At 46.8% G+C, this 25242-nt stretch overlaps 1 protein-coding gene across 1 annotated transcript; it reads left to right on the top strand.

Annotated features, from left to right (window-relative positions):
• Positions 1–1419: 1419 nt before the first annotated feature.
• LOC139047872 (BEN domain-containing protein 5-like) lies at positions 1420–24330 on the top strand. The gene is made up of 3 exons (XM_070522023.1): positions 1420–1536; positions 23242–23461; positions 24221–24330. Exons 1-3 carry the CDS (start codon positions 1420–1422, stop codon positions 24328–24330), a joined length of 447 nt encoding a protein of 148 aa, XP_070378124.1.
• The last annotated feature ends 912 nt before the right edge of the window (positions 24331–25242 follow it).

Below are 25242 nucleotides of genomic sequence, written 5' to 3'. Positions count from 1 at the left end.
CTCATTTGTACAGCCACTTGTAGGAAGTTTTTGTTTTTCGGTTGTATGTTTGTGTTTCAGGAACGATTGAGTGTAGTGTGAGGAACTTGAAACGTTAGAAAAATGTTCCCCTAGTACGTCTGCTTGTTCCTCTATACTTGTTTGTGTGCCAGGAGCTGTTAAAAACGGGATCGCGAAAGGGGAGAAGCTGCCATTTAATTTATGAACTTGTTCCCACATTCTTTTGGATGTGGTAGAGCTGTTAATCGAAGATATGTAATTCTTCCAGGAAGTTTTCTCAGCATCTCGACGGATGCGACGTGCGTTGGCTTTCGCCTTTTTAAAATTTACAAGATTTTCATGGGTTGGGTATCTACGGAAGATGCCCCAGGCTTTGTTTTGTTTCTTTTTTGCTTCCTTACAATCTTGTGTGTACCAGGTTTTTTGATTATCTCGAACCACTCCCGAGGACTGAGGGATAGCTAGCCGCGCGGCATTAATAATACAGGTTGTTAACAGTTTGTTTTGATCATCGACATTTAAATTACTTGAGAAAACTTTTTCCAGGCTGGCCTGCTCTTGAAATAGTGCCCAGTTTGCCAAGTGTACCTTCCAGCGACGTGGTTTGCTAGGGATGATTTGTGGTGGGGATGATAGGTTAATTTTCACAGGAAGGTGATCACTTCCGTAAGGGTTGTCAACAACATCCCATTTAAAATCTGTAAAAAGTGATGGGGAACTAAAAGATAAATCTAAGCAGCTCATCTTGCCTGAGCTCGGGGAGCAATATGTGTGCTTTCCTGTATTGAGCAGGCAGACATTATTTGATAGAATAAAATCTTCTAAGATACGGCCTCTAGTGTCTGTTTGGTCACTCCCCCAAAAAGATGAGTGAGCATTAAAATCCCCGACTACTAAATATGGCTCTGGTAGTTGTTTAAAAAGTGCTTCTAAATCATGAAGTGTAACATTTAGATGTGGTTCCAGATACACAGTACATATTGTGATTGTTTTAAAATCAAGGACGGTGACTGCTGCAGCTTCATATTTCGTTTGAAGCCTTATTTCATGAGTAGCAGCGCCATTTTTTACGATTATCGCGACACCTCCTGAGAGCCTACTCGCTTGCTCTCTATCACAACGAAATACTTTGTAGTTCTTTAAAATGTTCTTATGTTGCGGTCCTAAGTTAGTCTCTTGTAGACATAAAGCCACAGGAGAAAATGAGTTTAGGATGTCTTTTATATCGCTGTAGTTTTTAATGAGTCCACGACAATTCCAATGTACTAGGAACGCCATGTTTAAATATTTTTTAGCGGTGTGGCTATAAAGAGTTAGGTTCCTCGTCTTTGAGGACCCGTTATTGGAGTTCTTTCTTTTTTCTTTTTTTCAAGGGAGTTGTGCCTCCGCAGTTGCGGGGGCGGATCGGAAGTTGTCTCCATGGCCTCTCCTGAGGCACTGGAGCTCCGCGACACCGCGGGTGTGCGTGTATCAGGCCTCTCCCGTTGGGGAGAAACCTTGCGGGCCGCCGACTTGAGGGCCGGCGGGCTCTGTTTGGTAGGTGGCAGGACAGCTTGTGCTGTCTCTGCCTGGGGCGTGGGTGGCTCTGCCGGAGGCTCGGTAACCGTGGCCTCAGCAGGTGCCGAAGGTTGGTGTGGCGCTACGCCCCGTCGCACCACATCAGCGAAGTTGTTTCTTCCATTGAAAGAGAATGTGTTTGTTAGTGTGATGCGCCTTCTTGCTTCTTTGAATGAAATGTTTTCTTTGGTTTTCAACGTGATGATTTCTTTTTCTTTTTTCCAGGACGGGCACGCCCTGGAGTACGCGGCATGTTCTCCTTCACAGTTTACGCAATGCGCTGCGCCGTCACAGTTTTCAGAAGCATGTTCTTTAGAAGCACATTTTGCACAAGTTCTGCGGCCCCGGCAACTCTGCGAGCCATGGCCGAACCTCTGACAATTGAAGCATCTGCGGGGGTTGGGAATGTAGTGCCTTACAGGTATTTTTTAAGTAGCCGACTTCTATTTGTTCAGGAAGTGTGTTGCTGTTGAACGTGAGGATCAGGTGTTTTGTGTTGATTTCTTTGTTGTCCTTCCGGATTTTGATCCGGTGGACGTCTATGACATCTTGGTCGGTGAGCCCTTCAAGCATTTCTTGTTCTGTCAAGTGAACGAAGTCGATTTCTGATATTACACCGCGGACAGTGTTGAGGGATCTGTGGGATGTAATGGAGACAGGGGTGTCCCCAATGGACGCGAGGTTTGACAGTTTTGTGTGTTGCACACTGTCACGAAGTTCAAGCAGCAAATCGCCACTAGACATTTTTGAAAGCTTGTAGCCAGGGCCGAGGGCTTCTGTCAAGGACTTGGATACTATGAATGGGGACAAGATTCTTGCTGGCTTTTCTTGTACTTCGCTATGTATTACATGATACTTTGGGAAGGTAACTTTCCTTTTCTGGAAAAATTCACTTGCTTCGGTCCGCCCTCTTTTATAAGAGGGGCGATCATTTTGGGGGAAAGGAGGAGCCATAGGAAAAAAATGTGTTGTTCAGCCACGGTGCCAGCCACCCACCATGGAGCCCAACGAGGGGACGCGACAGGAACATGCGAACAAGTCCAGCACACGCCAGCTGTACATCGAGACTATAACCTAATACGACATAACCAAGGTAGGTTAGCCCTACAAGGTTAACCCTTGCCACCTACGAAAAACTGAAGTGAATAGAAGATACAAGGAGACAGGACAGGTGTGAAAGAAGAGGGTAAAGAAAAAGCGTGTGGAGGAAGAAGACAGGAAAAGGTGACTGCCGATTTCCCCCGGGTGGGTCAGTCCGGGGGTGCCGTCTATGTGAAGCAGAGGCCAAAGGGGTGTGTTGCCTCCGCCGGGGGGCCTTAAAGGTCCTAACATCCAGCATCGGCTCAACCCCCAGGATCCCCTTTTCCCCAGACACGGCTAAGCCGCGCACGGCTACACGCGGGAGGGTCCAACCCTCATGTGCTCGGGTCCGTGGTGTCGCAACACACCAAACGCCTGCTTACGCAGACGCCCCTGCGGGGTGAAATTGATGAGTACACGGGGTAAATGTACATGCAAGCGAGCACCGACTTCAACCAATTTTAATGCACAATACTAAAATGCTGAGATCTTGTTCACCTAACTGATGATCTATATACAATTTCTGACATACAACAGTGCTACAACTACCAGCAAAAAGAGTTTGTCGCAGTCGTTGCTTAAACATTGAACACATTTAACATTACGCATTAATTGTTTTGGTGCACTTTTTTTGGTGGCATTGACATGGTCACTCACAAATAATACACTTGATAATAATGAAGCAGCCTGCACAGGTTGCTAAAATTTACCAGGAGATATCATTGTGGGCTGCATGCATAGATAACAGCCTTTATCATGGAAAAAATAAGTCAGCTAGCTGTTACAGCATTTGCCAGTGTATGTGGCATATGGCATATTCTTCACGCTCACATATGCATCTTGGGGGCTATATAGCATATTTTCACTGGCTGGCTGTGTGTTATATGTTAATCTTGCAGTTTACACATTTTGTGACAGTTGCATTGCATGGGTGTGCTCCATGTCTACCAATAATCAATTGATGCACTGACTCAAAGCTAGACTTAAACACACAATGTCTGCAGGAACATTGAGCCTTCTGCCTTAAGTTAGTTCGGTGCACCCACAGCAAGGATATGAGAACAGTATCCAATTGCTGTATATCCTAATGACAATTTGTTAGCTGTTAAATTAATTGCTGTGCTGATAAAAATTTTGTTAACTCGCTTCAGAATGAAAGGCGTGCAATGGAATTCTGTTCATGCAGCATTTAACGCGCATGGATGCAGAGCTATCGCATACGCTGTAGTAATGATCGGCGATAGCATATATAGCCCAGTTAAGTACATGCAGACATTAGATTTCCCGTTTGTAATCGAATTGGGCCGCACGCAACATACGGCAGTGCGTATACATTGGGAAAGCTCGTCGTTTTCCTAGCGGACGTATGTTTGGTGCATGAGGTATACATCACAAAACTGCACAATCGCTCGCGCTCAGGGACGTCGCGTTTCGACCACGATTCTACTTGTGAAATGCGCGCCGCAGCTGTCGCAGCGCTGCATTCAAATGGTGCGTTCATACACTCGATTCGCTGTGAGACCTCGACAGCTGTTTACGCCAGTTCTGGACAGTTTCTTCACTAAATGATGCCTTGCCGATATACCGTTCTTTGCCGTCACGGAAATGCTTTGATCCTTTACTGAAGACGTGTTTGTTTAGCTGCCAAAGCTATAGGAACGCGCCGCCGCGGCCTTATTGCACTGTATATATATTGCGCAGTGACGTTGTGGATGGATGGATGTGTGTTGTTTAGTGGCGCAAGGGCCAGGTGTGGCCAAAGAGCGCCATGACTGATAATGATGTGTTAAGCGCTGATTGGTGAGTTACGATGATGGGGTGTAACATGGCTGTAAAGTGGCCTAAAATTAGTCGCTATCGTAGAAGCATAAAACGATATATAGGTATGAAATTATGACAGTGATACGTGGAGTGGTCTCTGGGTATAGGAGGAGAGACAAGTGATCATGGGGCTAAATTCATGAATATGGAAATAGCACATATGCCTCCTTAAAGCCTTTGAGCCCAAAGGCTGGGAGGCAGGTGCTTTCTTTCAATGCAGCTACCGCAGCAGAAACCTCTGTTAAGAGGCTGTGCTACGGATTTCCTGGGGCTATAGTATGAAAACTATGTACAGCTTTTAAAAATTGAAACAGTGATTCATGTTTAAAGAGAGGTTCCATACCTATAATCATTTGGGGATGAAGGGGAATTTGTTGCCGGTGAGGTAATGGAAAGTGCTTTTTCCTATTTGCATCTAATTCTCTGCATTGCATCAGAATGTGAAGCACGGTAAGTGGCTCACCACACTTATCACAAATGGGTGGATCACCACCTGACAATAGGTATGCGTGTGTACTGTATGTGTGGCCTATTCTAAGTCTGCAAAGTATTACTTCCGTGTGGCGGTTCTTTGATACCGGCGGCCAGTTGCCAAGATATGGCTTGATAACATGCAGTTTATTTTCTGTTTCTCTATCCCACAGCCGCTGCCAGAAAGCCCTGAGCGTTTTCCTTATGGAGGGCCTAAGGTCCATTACAGGGACAGTCATGGAAATGTCTGCAGCGTTCGCGTGGACGGATGTGGCTAGCTGGTCAGCCAACATGTTTCCTGCAATCTCGCGGTGCCCCGGCACCCAGCATACTACGATATGCTGCCTGCACGCATAGGTGGTGCATAATGCTGAATAGAGAGATACAATTATAGGATTTTTATATTTCTTCACAGTTTTCAATGCGTTTACGACGCTCAAAGAGTCTGTATATATAACTGCCTTTGGTATATTTAATTCTTTAATGTGTTTAACGGCAGCCAATATGGCGTAGGCCTCTGCTGTAAAGATACTTGTGCTCGTGTGCAGAACACCGGTATCCGAAAAGGATGGACCGACTGCTGCGTAAGATACGTCAGAATTACACTTTGATGCGTCTGTAAAGAATTCAGGACATGAGTATTTGTGTTGTAATTCCAGGAAATACATTCGTATATGTGCGAGAGGCGCGCGCTTTGTAATAGTTATGAAGGATGTATCACACTCTATTGGTTGCCACTGCCACGGTGGGGGCCGTATAGCAGGGGACATAAGGTGGTATTGAAGCAGGGGAAAACTTGTTTCTTCAGCTATGTCTCTGACACGCAGTGAGAAAGGCTTCGCCACTGTGGGTCGGTTGCGAAAAAGTTGACAACTGGACAAATCATTTATGGTGTTATACGCGGGGTGCTGACTGTTTCCGTTTACTCTAAGAAAATACATGAAAGACGAGTATGTTCTCTGCAGTTGAAGTGACCATTCATCCGATTCAACGTACAGACTTTCCACTGGGCTTGTTCTAAAGGCACCTGTGGACAGGCGAATTCCTAAGTGGTGGACAGGGTCTAGCATCTTCAGAGCAGTTGGAGTAGCCGACTGGTAAACTATGGCTCCATAGTCTAGTCGTGTGCGTATGAGGCTTTTATACAAGTTCATGAGACATTTTCTATCACTGCCCCAGGTTGTGCGTGAGAGCACCTTTAAGATATTCATTGTTTTCATACATTTGATTTTAAGATACTTTATGTGCGGTACAAAGGTTAATTTCGCGTCTAAAATTATGCCTAAAAATTTATGTTCCTTGTTTACAGGTAGACGCTCACTATGCAAGAGAATTTCAGGATCAGCGTGCAGGCCTCTTTTTCTCGAGAAAACGACACATGTGCTTTTCTGTGGGTTCAGTCTGAACCCGTTCTCGTCAGCCCATTTGGAGACCTTGTTAAGGCCAAGCTGGACCTGTCGCTCACAGATTGCAAGAGAACTTGATTGGAATCCTATCTGCACATCGTCAACATATGTGGAATAGAAGATGTTACGTGGTATGTGTAGACGAAGAGAATTCATTTTTACTATAAAGAGCGTGCAGCTGAGCACACCGCCCTGCGGCACTCCTGTTTCCTGTATAAATTTCTGTGACAAGACATTGCCCACTCGAACACGGAATGTGCGATTAGACAGATAGCTTTCAATAACACTAAACATATTGCCATGTATACCTAACTGTGAGAGGTCTCTCAATATCCCAAACCGCCACGCAGTATCATAAGCTTTCTCCATATCTAAGAATACTGATAAAAAAAACTGCTTATGAACAAAAGCTTCACGAATACGTGCCTCGATACGTATGAGATGGTCACTTGTGGATCGACCCTCCCGAAACCCACACTGGTAAGGGTCGAGGAATTTATTTGATTCGAGGATATGTAGTAGGCGACAGTTAATCATTTTTTCGAATATTTTGCAGAGGCAACTTGTTAGCGCTATAGGTCGGTAACTTGATACAGAAGAAGGATCCTTCCCGTGTTTCAGAATTGGAATTACAATAGCCTCCTTCCAAACGGAGGGGATCTCGCCGGAAGACCATATAACGTTGTATAGGTAGAGGAGGGTTTTCTGTGTTTCAGGTGGTAGTTGTTTTAGCATCTCATATATTACGCGGTCTGAACCTGGGGCGGATGTATTACAACAGTTTAGTGCTGCCTGCAGTTCTGCTATACAGAATGGATCGTTGTACGCCGCACTTTTAGCAGACTTTCTTTGTAATTTTTGCTGTTCTATTTGTGTTTTGTACTTTAGGAAGGTTTCGGAGTAGTGTGAAGAGCTCGATATGTATTCAAAATGTGCACCGAGAGAGTTGGCTTGGTCTTCAAGGCTTTCTCCGTGGCTATTTACTAGAGGTAAGGAATACGTTTGCTGCCCATTAACTTTCTTCACTTTATTCCAGACTTTCTTCTCATCTGTATACGAGTTGATGCTAGATATAAATTTTGCCCAGCTCTCTCGTCTTGCTTGCCGGCGCGTTCTCCTTGCCTGGGATTTCACATGCTTAAAGTTTTCCAAGTTTTCTGCTGTTGGCGAATCGCGAAGCAGCGCCCACGCTTTGTTCTGCTTCCTCCGTGCTTGCCTACATGCATCGTTCCACCAGGGAACACGCCGCTTGGAACCCATACCGCTCGCTTGAGTAATACATTTGCAAGCGGCATCCAGTATAAAAGCTGTAAAATATGCAACAGCATCATCTATAGTTATACCAGGCATCTCAGTGTAAGTCATGTGTGTAAGAGCTCTGTACCGTTCCCAATCGGCTGTGTCAATCTTCCACCGAGGGACCTGCGGGGCAAGTTGATCTTGTTTCGGAGTAGTTAGGGTTATTGGGAAGTGGTCACTCCCATATGGGTTGTTAACCACATTCCATTTAAAATATGGTAAAAGCGTCGGCGATAAAATGCTAAGATCTATGGCAGAATATGACTTGTTGGCTAGGTTAAAATATGTGGGCTCCTTTGTATTCAAGAGACATGCTCCAGAAGAGAAAAGCATCTGTTCAATGACGCGACCTCGCGCATCACAGCGTGGATCGCCCCACAAACTGCTGTGTGCATTAAAATCACCGAGAATCATATAGGGTTCTGGGAGCTCATCTATTAATGATTCTAAGTCGCGTCTGTGAAGCTGATAATGAGGTGGTATGTACAAAGAGCAGATGGTAATGAGTTTATTTAAAAGTACGGCTCGAACGGCCACGGCCTCCAGGGCTGTTTGGAGCTTTAAATGCTGACACGCTACACTTCTGTCAGCAATAATGGCTACACCGCCAGATGATGCGACAGCATCCTCGCGGTCTTTGCGAAATGTAACATACTTTCGGAGAAAGTGTGTGTGTATAGATTTTAAGTGTGTTTCCTGTAAACACAGCACTTTTGGATTGTGTGTATGGATGAGTTCTTGCACATCATCAAGATTCCTAAGAAGACCTCTGACATTCCATTGAATGATTTGTGTATCCATATTTTAAATTTAATTGGTGCTGTGTTTACGGAAACGGAAGGGATGTCTTAGATTACAGAGCCCTTTCGAGGCCCTGTAACCGGGGTTTTGCTCTTTTTGAAGCGTTCGAGGGAACCTCGCCGCTCCTTAGGCGCTTGGGGCGCCTTGGGGATAGTTGTAGTGTCCATTGCCTCTTGTGAGGCGCCGGACACGTGCTCTTGCGAGCGAGAAATTACCAGGGAAGGTCCCGCCTTGGAGGGCAAGACCCCTGCGCCCACCAGCCCGCAGGTCGATGGGGTTCCCTGGGGGATTTGGCTGCGCCGGCCGTTGCCAGCGCTAGAAGGGGCGGGGGAGGGTGAAGCAGCCTCGGCTGCGCCCACCTTCGGGGTCGGTGGCCCCGTCTGCTGGGTAGACGGAGCAGCGGTAGCTGCAACCGCCGCGGGGGCAGATGGCGTAACTGCCGACTCACATCTTGTGGGTCGGGCAGCCGCCGGAGGCCGTTGTGACGCTGCCCCCTGACGCGCCACTTCGGCAAAGCTGGCCTTAGGAAGGTGTGCAACCCGCCTGCGTGCCTCTTTGAATGATATGTTTTCTTTTACTTTGATTGTTACTATTTCTTTTTCTTTTTTCCAAGACGGGCATGACCGCGAGTATGCGGCATGCTCGCCATCACAATTGACACAGTGGAAAGCATTATCACAAGCTTCAGAGGAGTGTTCGTGCGCACTGCATTTCGCACAAGTTTGGCGGCCTCGGCAGCTCTGCGAACTGTGGCCAAAACGCTGGCACTTGAAACATCGGAGGGGATTTGGTACGTATGGTCTTACACGGAGCTTGATGTACCCGGCCTCGATTGACTCGGGCAAGACACTTGAATTGAAGGTGAGTATTAAGTGTTTGGTCGCTAGTTCTTTACCATCTCGCCTTATCTTAATTCTTTTGACATTTATAACATTCTGTTCGCTGAAGCCCTCCAAGAGCTCAGCCTCAGTGAGCTCCAGCAAATCATCGTCCGAGACAACGCCGCGGGAGGTATTCATCGTGCGGTGCGGGGTTACTACTACTTGGGTCTCCCCAAATGATACTAACTGTGGCAGCTTCTCAAATTGCTTCTGGTCGCGGAGCTCCAAGAGGAGGTCACCGCTAGCCATCCTCGACACCTTATATCCTGGGCCAAAAACTTCTGTAAGGGACTTAGATACTAGGAACGGGGAGATTGTTCGTACTTGTTTAGCTGGTTTTTCTGCGTGGATCACATGAAAGCGAGGAAAATTGTGGACTTGACGTCCGAAAAACTGAAAGACCTCTTCGGTGCGCCCTCGTTTCTGAGGGCGATCAGGGAGTTTAGGGAAAGCATTTTCCATAGGTATAGTTGGGTTTTCGACCGCGATGCCGACCACCCACCATGGAGCCCAACAGGGGGACGTGACAGGAGCTCCTGCTATAGAAACCCTGCCAACGCCAGCCGTACATCGCTGCTATAACCAAATACAGCATAACCAAGGCTGGCTAGCTACACAAGGTTAACCCTTGCCGCCGGGAAACTAGGAAGTGAGGAGAAGTGATGAGAAGACAGGAAAGATGAAAAAGGCAAGAGAGAAAGACGAAGATTGGAGAAGAGGACAGGAAAAGGCGACTGCCGATTTCCCCCGGGTGGGTCAGTCCGGGGGTGCCGTCTACGTGAAGCCGAGGCCAAAGGGGTGTGTTGCCGCCGCCGAGGGGCCGTAAAGGTCCAAACACCCGGCATTGGCTCAACCCCCAGGATCCCCTTTTCCCCGGACACGGCTAAGCCGCGCACGGCTACACGCAGGAGGGTCCAACCCTCGTGTGCTCGGGTCCGTGGTGTCGCCACACACCAAACGCCTGCTGACGCAGACGCCCCTGCGGGGGCAGTGACGTTGTAAGAGCGGACGGTTCGGAAAGACGCGCACACGGAGAAAACAAGCGAGAAGCGCAGGCACAACGCATTGATGCATGGTGTATTGCTCGGCAGCCACAAAAATAGAGTACGAGATCTTAATCACCTGCTGAGCTTATGAGTTGATGACAAGTCACCGAAAAAAATTGTAGTGCAGCCTTCATTCCGCTTCTAACTGGCCCAAGTTTGTGATGTCGCTTATATATACTATATATACATAATATACTCACGCGGTAGCTGTGCTAAAATAGCGGCAATTAGTTTCTGCTCTCCTCGACACTCTTAAGGTAGCGCAACTCATGTTATTGTGTAACCGTAATTAACATGAGGTGAAGAAATATCCTTCACCGATGTACTGCGCAAAGCCACTCGGTTGCTAGTTGCCTCATGCATCTCCCGATTTCGGCACCACAAAGCTAAATAAAAGTAAAAGCACTAAACAAAGACTGATCGCCGTTTTGATTACTGCAGATTTTTCATGAGGTTTTACACGTTCAACTCGGTTAATCGGCTGCGTGGACGTTTTCGTTTCAGACGGTCATGATGCCCGTAGAAATCTATCTAACCTTTAAGCGCCCTACAGGTGTACGAAAGCTATATGTAAAGGATCTCCAATAAACGACAAGACTCTTAGTGGCATTGGAGGGTTGCCTGTAAGAGTTTTTACGTGACATTTAAGAGCCCTGTTCGTATTGGGAGGGTGCATATAGACACTCTTGACTGACCTTTAAGAACCCTATTGGTATTGGGAGAGTACCTATAGGAATCCCTGACTGACCTTTAAGAATCCTATTGCTATTGGGAGAGTGCCTGTAGGATGATGATGTGTGTTGTTTTGTGGCGCAAGGGCCAGGTTTGGCCAAAGAGCGCCATGACTGGTGGTAGTGTTAATGATGTATTATGGAAGATGTGACTTGGCTGTAAAGTGGCCTTAAAATAGTCGCTGTAAATGCGTAAAATCTATGTACTATAAAATTATGGCGATGAATAATGACTAAGACTGTGAAGATTAAAATCCATCGCAAAAGAATGATGCATTGTTTAAAATATGCGAGACGTTGAATTTCTTACAGCACTACAGCCTCGCCAGAGCCCTTGAACCACAAGGGCTTAGAGGCATGTGCTTATTCAAAATAATTATCGCAGCAGCACCCTCTGAAGAGAGGAAGTGCTACGAACGTGTGGGGCTAATAACATGAAACACAACATCTTCCAAAAAACCTAAGACGGCGTTGGTGTCAAAGAGTGGTTCTGGACCAAGTAACATAACAGGATGAAGGGGTATGTGGTGCCTGTATGCTAAGAGAAAGTGTTTTTTTCTTTCGGGTTCGGCTTCCCGACACTCCAGTAGGACGTGGAGGACGGTCAGCCTCTCCCCGCATCTACCACAGGTTGGTGGCTCGTTTCCCGTGAGTAAGAAGTTGTGTGTGCCAAAAGTGTGTCCTATTCTTAGACGGCAGAATAGGACATCTGTCCTGCGGGATTTTGTTACAGGAGGCCAGAAACCTAATTGTGGCTTTATGACATGCAGTTTATTATTTATTTCTTCGTCCCACATGCGTTGCCAGTGGCTTCGTAGTTTCCTTCTTAAGAAAGGCTTCAGGTCTGTGACAGGGGCCGAAGCAGTAGGATTAACTGCATGCAATGAGATTGATGTGGCCATCTGGTCTGCTAGAACGTTTCCCTCGATGCCCCTATGTCCAGGCACCCAGCATATGATCACATGTTGGTTAGATATATATGCTTTGCACAGTGCGGAGTAGAGTTCAACAAATACTGGATTTTTGTGATTACAGAAAGACATCAAGGCCTTCACAACACTGAGGGAGTCCGTATATATAACTGATTTCGGGAGTTGTGATTTGTTTATATGCTTTACGGCCGAGAGCAGTGCGTAGGCCTCAGCCGTAAAGATACTAGTTTCCGGGTGCAGTACGTCGGATTCCGAGAAGGATGGACCGACGGCTGCATAGGACACCCCGTCGTGTGACTTTGATGCGTCGGTGTAGAACTCCGTGCAGGAGTATTTGTGCTGGAGTTCCCGGAAATGCATCTTGATTTCAATCTCTGGAGCATGATTTGTCACTTCCACGAAAGATATATCACATTGTATGAGCTGCCACTCCCAAGGAGGTAGCAGCTTGGCTGGATGCATTAGGCGAAGCTCAAGGAGTGGAACGTGCATTTCTTCACTAAGCTCCCTCACTCGTAGCGAGAAAGGCTTTCTTACAGAGGGGCGATTATGGAAAAGGGTAGTGCAGGTCATATCGTTAACAGTGTTAAAACATGGATGTTGTTGATTGGATTGTATTTTAAGGAAATATGTAAGGTTGATATAAGTTCTCTGTAGATGGAGGGACCATTCATTTGATTCCGCGTATAAGCTTTGAATCGGGCTCGTTCTGAAAGCACCAGTGGCTAACCGGATACCTAGATGGTGAACAGGATCTAGCATCTTTAGCGCGCTCGGGGCGGCAGAGTGATAAATAACGGCGCCATAGTCTAGTCGCGATCGAATGAGGCTTTTATAGAGATTCATTAAGCACTTCCTGTCACTACCCCATGTAGTCTGAGATAGAAGTTTGATTATGTTCATTGTTTTCAGACATTTTTCTTTTAGATATTTAATGTGGTGGACGAAAGTGAGTCTGTAGTCAAGTATGACACCTAGGAATTTGTGCTCTTTGCTGATAGGTATTCGTTGTCCACACAGTTCTAAGGAAGGATCCGGAACCAGGCCTCTCTTTCTTGTAAAAAGAACGCAAGAGCTTTTGTTAGGATTGATCTTAAATCCATTCTTGTCTGCCCACACTGAGACTTTATTCAGGCCATGCTGTACCTGTCTCTCGCAGACTGCGAGGTTACAAGATTTGAAAGCTATTTGAATGTCGTCCACGTAGACAGAGTAAAAGATGGCGGGTGGTAATGAAGCACGAAGCGTGTTCATCTTCACTATAAAGAGCGTGCAGCTGAGCACGCCTCCTTGGGGTACACCCGTTTCTTGCGTAAAAGGGCGTGAAAGTACATTGCCGACTTTTACTCGGAAGGTACGATTTGACAGATAGCTTTCTATTATATTATGCATATTACCGTGGATGCCCATTTCTGACAAGTCTCTTAAGATTCCGTAACGCCACGTCGTATCGTACGCCTTCTCCATATCGAGGAATATGGATAAGAAGAATTGTTTGTGTACAAATGCGTCCCGGATATTTGCTTCTACACGTACAAGGTGGTCAGTTGTGGAGCGTCCTTCTCGGAAGCCGCACTGATAAGGGTCAAGAATTTTGCTCTGTTCAAGGAAAAAGATGAGTCGCCGATTTATCATTTTTTCGAACACCTTACAAATGCAACTTGTGAGGGCTATCGGGCGGTAACTTGCCACTGAGGAAGGGTCCTTGCCTAGTTTCAAAACAGGGATCACAATGGCTTCCTTCCATGCAGCTGGAAGGTACCCTGCATCCCAAATGGTGTTGAAAAGTGTGAGTAGTGTAACCTGCGTGTCATTGTGTAAGTGTTTGAGCATTTCATACATGATTCTATCAGATCCTGGTGCGGAGCTGTTGCATGCGCTCAAGGCAGCTCTCAATTCGGCAATACAGAAAGGACGGTTGTAAGGCTCATTCTCTCGACCTTTTCTTGTTAGTGGCTTACGTTCTTCTATTTGTTTATATTTTAGGAAGGATTGCGTATAATGATTTGAGCTTGATACACTCTCAAAGTGCTCTCCGAGTGAGTTGGCCTGATCTTGCAGTGTATCTCCCTGTGTGTTTATTAGGGGGAGTGAATGTGTTTGCCGCCCTCTAATCCTATTTACTCTGTTCCAGGCTTTGGCCTCATCCCTAAACGAGTTAATACTTGATAAAAACTTGTGCCAACTTTCTCGTCTGGCCTGTCGGCGGGTTCGCCTGCCTTCGGATTTTACTTTTTTAAAGTTGACTAGATTCTCTGCGGTGGGAGAAGCGCGTAGCAACCCCCACGCTTTGTTCTGTTTCTTACGAACAATCCTACATTCCTCGTTCCACCATGGGACACGCCGTCTGCATGCCAAACCGCTTCCTTCAGATATGCATTTAGATGCGGCATCTATTATAAACGCTGTAAAATACTCCACAGCGGCATCGATTTCTAGAGAAGACATATCAGCCCATGAGAGCCTAGATAGATTTCGAAATTTCTCCCAGTCGGCTGTATCTATCTTCCACCTAGGAACTTGTGGCGGAAATTCATTTTCTTTAGATGTTCTTAGCAGTACGGGGAAGTGATCGCTCCCGTAAGGATTGCTCGTAACTTCCCATTTGAGTTCAGGCAGTATAGACGCGGAAACTATACTAAGGTCTATTGACGAAAAGGATCTGTTTGCAAGAGAGTAATATGTGGGTTCTTTCTTATTTAGAAGGCACGCTCCAGAAGAAAAAAGGAACTGTTCAACGAGACGACCTCGCGCATCGATGCGAGAGTCTCCCCACAAGGTGCTATGTGCATTGAAATCGCCAAGAACAACATAAGGTTCTGGCAATTGATCTACATAGGATTGAAATTCATGTTTCGTTAATTTGTAATGTGGGGGGTATGTAAAGAGAGCTAATGGTGATGAGTTTGTTTAGGAGAACAGCTCGAACCGCCACTGCTTCGAGAGGCGTTTGTAGCTGTAAACGTTGACACGCAATGCTCTTATGGATAACAATGGCGACACCGCCCGATGATGCGACAGCATCATCGCGATCTTTGCGATAAGTTATGTACTGTCGGAGAAAGTTGGTGTGTTTGGGTTTTAAGTTTGTTTCTTGTAAACACAGCACTTTGGGATTGTGTTTGTGGATTAATTCTTGAACATCATCAAGGTTTCTAAGGAGACCTCTGACGTTCCACTGAATTATCTGTGTATCCATATTGGAGGTCAATAAGTGCTGTGTGTACAGAAACAGAAGTAGTGATTATGAAAATTACAGAGATTAAATTACAGAGCCCTTTCGAGGCCCTGTAACGGGAGTTTTGTTCTTTCTGGAGCGTTCGAGGGAGCCTCGCCGCTCCTTAGACGCTCCGTGCGCCTTGAGGATAGGTGTAGTGTCCATTGCCTCTAGTGAGGCTCCGGACACGTGCTCTTGCGAGCGAGAAGTTTTCAGAGGGAGTCCCGCCTTGGAGGGCAAGACCCCTGCGCCCACCACCCCGGAGGTCGGTGGGGCTCGCTGAGGGATTTGGCTGCGCCGGCTGTTGCCAGCGCTGGAAGGGGCCGGGGAGGTTGGGGCAGCCTCGGCTGCGCCCACCTTCGGGGTCGATGGTCCCTTCTGCTCGGTTGGCGGAGCAGCGCTAGCTGCAACCACCGTGGGGGCAGATGGCGTAACTGCCGACTCACTGCGTGTGGGTCGGACAGCCGCCGGAGGCCGTTGTGACGCTGCCCCCTGACGCGCCACTTCAGCAAAGCTTTTCTTTGGCAGGTATGCTAGCCGCCTGCGTGCCTCTTTGAACGATATATTTTCCTTAACTTTGATTGTAACTATTTCTTTTTCTTTTTTCCATGATGGACAGGACCGCGAGTACGCGGCGTGTTCCCCATCACAGTTCACGCAGTGTGGAGCATTGTCGCAATTTTCAGATAGGTGTTCTTGGGCACTACATTTCGCGCAAGTCTGGCGGCCTCGGCAGTTCTGTGAACTGTGGCCAAATCTTTGACACTTAAAGCATCGGAGAGGATTTGGGATGTACGGTCTGACTCGGATCTTTATGTAGCCAGCCTCAATGGTCTCAGGTAGCATACTTGATGCAAAAGTAAGAATTAAGTGCTTTGTCTCAATCTCCTTGCCATCGCGCCTGATCTTTATTCTCTTGACATTGGTCACATTCTGATCGCTCCAACCCTCCAGTAGTTCAGCTTCACTCAGTTCCATGAGATCGGCACCGGAAACGACTCCGCGGGTGGTGTTCATTGTGCGGTGCGGTGTGACCGTCACTGGAAGATTCCCAAAGGATACTAGATTAGAGAGTTTCTCGTACTGTGTCTTATCACGCAGTTCTAAGAGGAGGTCACCACTTGCCAATTCAGAGACTTTATAACCTGGGCCAAAAGCTTCACTAAGTGTCTTTGCAACAAGAAAAGGTGAGATCATTCTCGCTGCCTTTTCTTTTTTCTCTGAATGTACTACATGAAATCTTGGAAAATTCTCATTATTTCGGCCAAAAAACTTGAAAACTTCTTCGGTGCGCCCTCGTTTGTGAGGGCGATCAGGAAGTGTTGGAAAAGAACTTGCCATAGATATGTTTGAAAATTCGGCAGCGCCGCCAGCCACCCACCATGGAGCCCAACAAGGGGACGCTGCAGGACCGTGAAAAGACGGCCTGCATGCGCCAGCTGTACGACACTACTATAACCAAATCTGTTATAACCAAGGTTGGCTATCCCACACAAGGTTAACCCTTCCCGCCGAGGAGAATGAAGTAAATGGAAGAGAGGAGAAAACAGGAAAGGTCAAAAAGTAAGAGATAAAGACGAAGATTCGAGAGGAAGAGATAGGAAAAGGCGACTGCCGATTTCCCCCGGGTGGGTCAGTCCGGGGGTGCCGTCTACGTGAAGCCGAGGCCAAAGGGGTGTGTTGCCGCCGCCGAGGGGCCGTAAAGGTCCAAACACCCGGCATTGGCTCAACCCCCAGTATCCCCTTTTCTCCGGACACGGCTAAGCCGCGCACGGCTACACGCGGGAGGGTCCAACCCTCGTGTGCTCGGGTACGTGGTGTCGCAACACACCAAACGCCTGCTTACGCAGGCGCCCCTGCGGGGGGTGTCTGATTTTACCTTAGTGTAGTATGATAAACTTAGGAATGTTCTGCGTAGATGTAAGGACAATTCGTTGGACTCAACGTAGAGACTTTCAACAGGGCTCGTTCTAAAGGCGCCCGTTGCCAGTCGTATACCGAGGTTGTGGACTGGGTCAAGAATCTTTAGTGCAGTCTCTGTTGCGGAGTGGTACACCACGGCTCCGTAGTCGAGGCGTGATTGTACGAGACTTTTATACAGGCTCAGCAGACACTTCCTGTCACTGCCCCAGGTTGTTCGAGAGAGCAACTTGAGGAGGTTCATGGTCTTGAGGCATTTTTCTTTAAGATATTTTAGGTGCGGAACGAAGTTAAGCTTTGTGTCCAGGATGACACCTAAGAATTTGTGTTCAGGGCTAACAGTTAGTCTTTCTCCATTAAGGTTAATGTCTGGTTGTGGTAATAAACCTCTCCGATTTGAAAATAGGACACATGTGCTTTTTTGGGGGTTCAATTTAAAACCATTCTCGTCCGCCCACTTTGAGAGTCTATTTAAGCCGAGCTGAAGCAGCCTCTCGCAAATGCTAAGATTGCATGACCTGAACCCTATCTGTACATCGTCTACATAGACGGAGTAGAAGAGTGTGCGAGGTAATACGGTGTGGAGAGAGTTCATTTTAACAATAAATAGCGTACAGCTCAGTACTCCACCCTGCGGTACACCTGTCTCTTGTGTGAATGGTCGAGACTGCACGTTGCCAACTCTAACACGAAATGTCCTGTCAGAGAGATAGCTTTCAATTATTCTCAGCAGGTTGCCGCGAATACCCATTGCAGAAAGATCCCGAAGGATCCCGAAGCGCCACGTAGTATCGTACGCCTTCTGCATGTCAAGAAACACTGATAATACAAGCTGTTTGTGGACAAAGGCATCCCTGATGTACATTTCCATACGCACAAGCTGATCTGTCGTCGATCTGCCTTCTCTGAAGCCACATTGATATGGGTCTAATTTCTTGTTTATTTCTAGATAGTGGACCAGGCGGCTGTTTACCATCTTCTCAAAAACTTTGCATAAGCAGCTCGTCAGTGCTATAGGCCTATAATTATTTGCCAAGGAAGGGTCCTTACCCTGTTTCAAAATAGGAATTATGATGGCCTCTTTCCAAGCAGAGGGAATGCGGCCGGACGACCATATAGAATTGTAGAGACAAAGAAGGGTTTTTTGTGTTTCAGGCGGCAGGTGTTTAAGCATTTCGTATAGGATGCGGTCAGATCCGGGGGCAGATTGGTTGCAGCTGTTTAGGGCTGCCTGAAGCTCTGCCATGCAAAAGGGTCCATTGTATGCCTCGTATTTTGTGCTTTTCCGTTCTAATGGTTGTCCTTCTATTTGCCTTTTGTACCTTTGGAATGTTTCAGAGTAGTGCGACGAGCTGGACATTTGTTCGAAATGTGCGCCAAGAAAGTTCGCCTGATCTTCCATGCTGTCGCCTTGAGTATTCACTAAAGGCAGAGAGTAAGACTGTCGATCCTTTATTCTATTAACTCTGTTCCAAACCTTTGTTTCGTCCGTGTAAGAGTTAATGCCTGATATATACTTTCTCCAACTCTCTCTTCTAGCTTGTCGCCGCGTTCTTCGACCCTGGGATTTGGCCTGCTTGAAATTGACTAGATTTTCTGCCGTCGGAGAATCCCGAAGTAAACGCCATGCCTTGTTCTGCTTCTTACGCGCTATTCGACACTCATCATTCCACCACGGAAGACGGCGTTTTGTGGACAATCCACTTGTTACAGCGATACATTTGGTGGAGGTGTCAAGGAGAAATCCCGTAAAATATTCAATCGCAGCATCTATGCTTAAAGCACTCATGTCGTCCCAGGATAAAGAAGCAAGTTTTTTTAACTTTTCCCAGTCAGCTGAGTCAGTTCTCCAGCGAGGTAATTGTGGGGGACATTCATTAGACATTGGTGTGCATAGAGCTACAGGGAAATGGTCACTCCCGTAAGGGTTTTTAATAACTTTCTATTTAAAGTATTGTAGAAGAGTAGGAGATGCAATGCTAAGGTCTATTGAGGAGTATGTTTTGTTTGCCACATTATAATACGTGGGCTCCTTCTCATTCAAAAGACATGCACCTGAAGAAAAAAGGAACTGTTCAATCAAGCGACCTCTCGCGTCGCAGCGCGAGTCGCCCCACAGGTTGCTGTGTGCATTTAAGTCTCCAAGCACAAGATATGGTTCGGGTAACTAGTCCATTAATGTGTGGAATTCTTGTTTGTGAAGCTGAAAATGCGGCGGTATGTATAAAGAGCAAATGGTTATCAGTTTATTTAAAAGTACAGCACGAACGGCCACTGCCTCAAGGGGTGTTTGTAGCCGTAAGTGTTGACAGGCTATAGATTTGTCAGCTATGATAGCTACACCACCGGATGATGCGAGGGCATAATCGCGATCCTTCCGAAAAATAACATACTGACGTAGGAAGTGTTTATGATTAGATTTCAAATGAGTCTCTTGGACACACAGCACTTTTGGAGTTAGTTCTTTAAGGAGTTCTTGGATATCATCGAGGTTGCAAAGCAGGCCTCTGATATTCCATTGAATAATTAGTGTATCCATATTAAAATAAATGTTGTGCTATGTGTCAAAGAGAACTTGATTTAGCTTACAGCGCCCTTTTGAGGCCCTGTAATTGGAGTTTTGTCTTTCCTGGAGCGGTCGACAAAGTCGCGCCGCTCCTTAGGCGTCAACTGCGCCTTCTGACTCGGTGTTGTGTCCATGGCCTCTTGAGAGGCACTGGACAGCCGCTCTTGCGAGCGGTGTGTTTTACGTGAAAGCCTTGTCTCGGAAGACAAGGCCTTGGAGCCCACCATCCTGGTGGTTGGTGGGTTTTTCTTGGCCTCGGAGCTGGGCTGACTGGTGCCAGCACTAGCAGAGGCCTCCACTGTGGTCAAATTCGGGAGAGGTAGGGCAGCCTTCGCTGCTCCCACCGTGGGGGCGGGTGGCGTTGCCGCACGCTCGCTATGCATGGTGCTGGCGTCCGCCAAGTGCCGTTGTGGTGCTGCCCCCCGACGTACCACTTCGGCGAAAGATGCGGTCTTTGTAAATGTTGATGATATGCGTTGTCTTGCTTCTCTGAAAGTTATGTTTTCTTTGATCTTTATCGCAATTATTTCTTTTTCTTTTTTTCCAGACTTCGCATGTTCGAGAGTATGCAGGGTGGCCACCATTACAATTGCTACAACGGGGCTCAGCCTTACAGTCATCTGCAGAATGATCGTTGATGCCGCATTTCGCACATGCTAGCCGCCCTCGGCAGCTCTGGGAAGCGTGGCCAAACCTCTGGCATTTAAAACAACGTCGCGGGTTGGGGATGTACGGTCGTACTCTGATTTTGATATATCCAGTTTCTAATGTCTCCGGTAATGTGCTAGAGCCAAAGGTAACTATCAGGTGCTTAGTTGGCAGCTCTTTGTTGTCCCGTCTGATCTTTATTCTTTGTACGTTTATGACGTTTTTGTCCTTCCATCCTTCCAGGAGTTCTTCTTCGGTCAAGTCCATTAAGTCAATGTCAGAAATTACGCCTTTGGACGAATTCATGGTTCGGTGTGCTGTTACACTGACGGGGATGTCTCCAAGTTCTACAAGGTTCGTTAGCTTATCATGTTGTGTTTTGTCTTTCAATTCGAGTAATAAGTCGCCACTGGCCAGCTTGGTGATTTTATAACCGCCTCCAATGGTCTCTGTGAGATACTTCGTCACAACGAATGGTGAAATCGTTCTTGCCTTCTTGTCAGGTTTTTCACTGTGAACAACGTGAAATTTCGGGAATGTCTGAGTGGCTTTGAGAGAAAATTGAAATGTTGCATCGGTGCGCCCCCTTTTAGAAGGACGATCGGTTGAAAAAGGGTTGGAAGTTCCCATGAGATATGTTGAGTATTCAGCGACGACGCCAGTCACCCACCACCGAGCCCAACAAGGGGACAAGGCAAGGTATGTGGTGAAACAAGCCCTGCCATGCCAACTGTACGTCGTCGCTATAACCACATATGTTATAACCAAGGTAGGTCATAGCACACCAGGTTAACCCTCGCCGCCAGGAATGTAGGAAGTTATCAGAAGAAAAAGAAGACAGGAAAGACTAAAAGGGAAAGGGAAAGACGAAGGTGTGCGAAGAGAGAGACAGGAAAAGGCGACTGCCGATTTCCCCCAGGTAGGTCAGCCTGGAGGTGCCGTCTATGTGAAGCCGAGGCCGAAGAGGTGTGTTGCCTCCGCCGGGGGGCCTTAAAGGTCCAAACACCCAGCTTCAGCTCAACCCCCAGGATCCCCTTTTCCCCAGACACGGCTAAGCCGCGCACGGCTACACGCGGGAGGGTCCGACCCTCGTGTGCTCGGGTCCGTGGTGTCGCAACACACCAAACGCCCGCTGACGCAGACGCCCCTGCGGGGACTACACCAAGGATGGTGTTCATCGTGCGGTGCGGGGTAACTGTGACATCTCCAAATGATAGAAGGTTAGGCAGTTTCTCGTGTTGTTTTTTGTCGCGGAGCTCCAAAAGGAGATCACCGCTAGCCATCTTTGATGCTTTATATCCTGGTCCAAATGCCTGAGTTAGAGTTTTTGAAACAACAAAAGGTGAGATTGTTCGTGCTTGTTTTCCTTGTTTTTCAGAATGGATTACATGGAATCGCGGGAAAGTTTCTTTTTGGCGTCCAAAAAATTCAAAGATATCTTCGGTGCGCCCCCTTTTCAGGGAGCGATCAGATAGTGGAGCGAAAGAACTAGCCATAAGTGGGAGTGTATTTTTCGGCAGTAGCGCCAGCCACCCACCATGGAGCCCAACAAGGGGACGCTGCAGGGCCTGTAAAACAGGGCCTACAAGCGCCAGCTGTACGCTGCCGCTATAACCAAATATGATATAACCAAGGTTGGCTACTCACACAAGGTTAACCCTTGCTGCCAGGAAGGTCGGAAGTAATAAAGAAATGAGAAGGAGACAGGAAAGGTGGAAAGTAAGGAAAAGACGAAGGTTGTAGGGAGAGAGAGACAGGAAAAGGCAACTACCGATTTCCCCCGGGTGGGTCAGTCCGGGGGTGCCGTCTATGTGAAGCAGAGACCAAAGGGGTGTGTTGCCTCCGCCGGGGGGCCTTAAAGGTCCAAACACCCAGCATCAGCTCAACCCCCAGGATCCCCCTTTCCCCAGACACGGCTAAGCCGCGCACGGCTACACGCGGGAGGGTCCAACCCTCGTGTGCTCGGGTACGAGGTGTCGCAACACACCAAACGCCTGCTTGCGCAGACGCCCCTGCGGGGAGTGGTGAAAAAATTGTCGGGATGGACATGTGGTAGTGAATAGCATGCCTCCGACAAAGATGCGGCCAAGTCTTGTGCTATGACTGCACTACAAAGAAAGTACTTCCTCAAGGCCCTTGCCGCTGCGAGCAGTATGATCAGTCGCGAAATGACATCTGCAGCTCCTGCACTGCTTATATGTGAAGTAGAAACAGGATTTGCGGACTGATTCAGTATAAAAGTGTGTTGGTGTGAACATTTCTTTTTTTTCTTTTCATACCCTTAACAATTCAACATTTGTTAATTCAGAATTTAGTTCCAGTCCTGTGAAATTTGAATGAATGAGGTTCTACTGTATTACACCCCTTCTTTCACCGCATGTGTAATTTGAGCTCACTGGGGTACTGCAACAACTGTTTTCAGCCTCAAGGGTAAGATTGCTAGCTCTGGGACAAAGGAGCTCCTTAAGCGTGCAATAAGTTTTACTGTGGTTTTCTACTCTTCCCATCTGCTTCCCTAGACTTTTTCTCAAGTCTAAATAAAAACTAGTATATCCCGTACAAAAGGTGCTTGTCGCTGACTGTGGGATTAAATGTGGTGAATCCTCCGAGGTAGAATTGTTGTCCCTGGGCCATTATCAGTGAAGCTTCATCGACTAGGGCTTCCTACAGTCAGGGCGTAAACTTTGAACCTTTTGCATATATCTTGGTTTTATCTTTGAGTGCCATCACTGTTTGGCAACCTACTTTTCCTTAATAACTGTTACCTTTTTTATTTATTATTTCAAGAACAGAGACTTTTTCCGAGAGCACATAAGCTCTTTTGTATTTGAGTAATTAATCTCTTGCAATTTTTATCTTTCGTAGGTTCACATTGGAAATGGCCTACTTATCTGTGCCAACAAGTGGACGTGGGTCAATCAAGCAAAGACAGACAGCATGTTTGCCAGGGAGGTTGCCCGGTGCCTGTGGCAGCCACATGAATTGGTCGGCAGGAGTGTCACGGGCAAAGTTTGCATGCGCAAACTGAAGGAAGGTGGCGAGGCAAAGCCAGCATTAACACCAGAGAAACTTGGTGCACTTCGAAGTAAGTAGACCCTGTCCTGCTAGCTCATGTTTTCATAACGATTGCGAAGTGTTTTGAAGTTAAAGAAGCAATGCCTATCACATGGTGCTATTTCTGCACGAATATAATGGGCTGTAAGATGGGGTTGTATAGAGGTGATCTTATATGGGCCGACATAGTTTACATCTACACATCAGGAGCATGGATAGCTGTATGTGCATATTTAGTGATGCGCTCTCGCTAACAAAAACTATCACTTAGTTTCTATGGTGGTATTATAGGTGCATTAATCTTTCCTATTAATAGTTCTGCACTGGCATCTATGCAGTGTTTTCCATCTGCATATTCCGCGATGCGGTAGCGAAAAGCTGTGTAATTTGTGTAGTCACTTGCATGAGCTGGTATATACTTGATAATTTAATGTAAAATATGTGTGGAAATGTATTAGACTATTTCTGTGGTCTTTTATTGCAATTCTGCAGCCATTTATATTGTTTGTAAAACACAAACATTTCACAGAGATGGGAACAAGACAATGCGAGGATGAGCGCTTGCTTTCAACTGCTGTGGTTAATGTTGAAATATCAATTTATGTCGGTAAAAAACTCAAGCCTCCGTGTTCTATTTTTGCGGTTTCTCTGTGAGATGTTCACGCTTTACACTCAATATCGTGCCAGAACTAGCCATATCAGTTACGCAGTGGAGCCACCTACTGCGCATGTCAGTTCCAATGGCTTGTGGAATTTAACAGGGCATGCTTTGTTTGCATTTTTTGTGCAGAGTCATACGAGCACTTTGTGGCGAAACATCCGAGCGCTGTAGACACAGAGGCCAGGAGGCTCAAGGACTTCAACAAGCACCTGGCCACCATGCTGCGTGATGCTAAATAAAGATGGTTTGTGCTGCGTGCCCTAAAAAGTGTCCTCTTCGGAGCTGGCTCATTGCCCGACTCACGTGCGATTGAAATCCACTCGCTGCAATGTTGGCAGACGATGTTACTGTGTGCCACTTCATCAGAAATATTGCATGAACAAAAGAACTCGTTCAACGCAAATGAGAACACTTGTACAATGTAGCTAAATAAGAATAGCGTCTTTTGCATAGCTGAAGAGAACATTTTCATGTAGCATACACAAACGAGAACGATATCGTTGAGCGTAGCCATGCGAGAACGATATCGTTGAGCGTAGCCATGCGAGAACTATATCGTCAAGCATAGGTATGCGAGAATAATCTCGTTTAACATACCCACACGAGAACGATCTCGCTTACTGTAGCCATACGAGAATCTCGTTCAGTGACGATGTCCACTCGTACACATGTGACATACGATGTCGTTGAGTCTACGAAGCAATAATAGCGTAGAGAAGTTCTCGTTCAATTATCATACATATTTTTTTCAATAGGGAACGTGCGGCACGCCGTCGAAAGTGCCATCTCGTTTCTCTAGAGCAAACTGCTTCGTGAAAAGGGCCAATACTATAACTGTTGTGTATGTATTGTACAATATTATTTTATGTCTGTACTCATATGCCACTGCCTTCTGGTGCCATGCAGAAACGTCAGAGGAAATGGATTTATTCCTCAGCAAGAGGCCTAGGAAGGCCATGAACTCCAATGAATCAAAAGGAAAGAAGAGGACAAAAGGGAAGGTATGATTACCCAACACTTTCTTCTTTTTTGGCATTTATGTATTGGACTACACTGTGACACATACTGCCTGGTCTGCTCGATGAAAGCACATAAGTTATGCCAATTGGGTCCGTGCACCAAACACATTTGGCCATCATTATGTGCCAACT

Source organism: Dermacentor albipictus, chromosome 7, assembly GCF_038994185.2.
Source record: "Dermacentor albipictus isolate Rhodes 1998 colony chromosome 7, USDA_Dalb.pri_finalv2, whole genome shotgun sequence".
Taxonomy (NCBI): domain Eukaryota; kingdom Metazoa; phylum Arthropoda; class Arachnida; order Ixodida; family Ixodidae; genus Dermacentor; species Dermacentor albipictus.
The sequence above is the reverse complement of the archived record's forward strand: the minus strand, read 5'-3'. Positions and strand labels throughout refer to the sequence as shown.

Coding starts and splice junctions, on each gene's coding strand:
- LOC139047872 (XM_070522023.1), top strand. CDS start 1,420: ATGGCCTCTCCTGAGGCACTGGAGCTCCGCGACACCGCGGGTGTGCGT. Junction 1,537..23,241: donor GGGCCGGCGGGCTCTGTTTG/GTAGGTGGCAGG, acceptor TATCTTTCGTAG/GTTCACATTGGAAATGGCCT. Junction 23,462..24,220: donor GAAACTTGGTGCACTTCGAA/GTAAGTAGACCC, acceptor TTTTTTGTGCAG/AGTCATACGAGCACTTTGTG.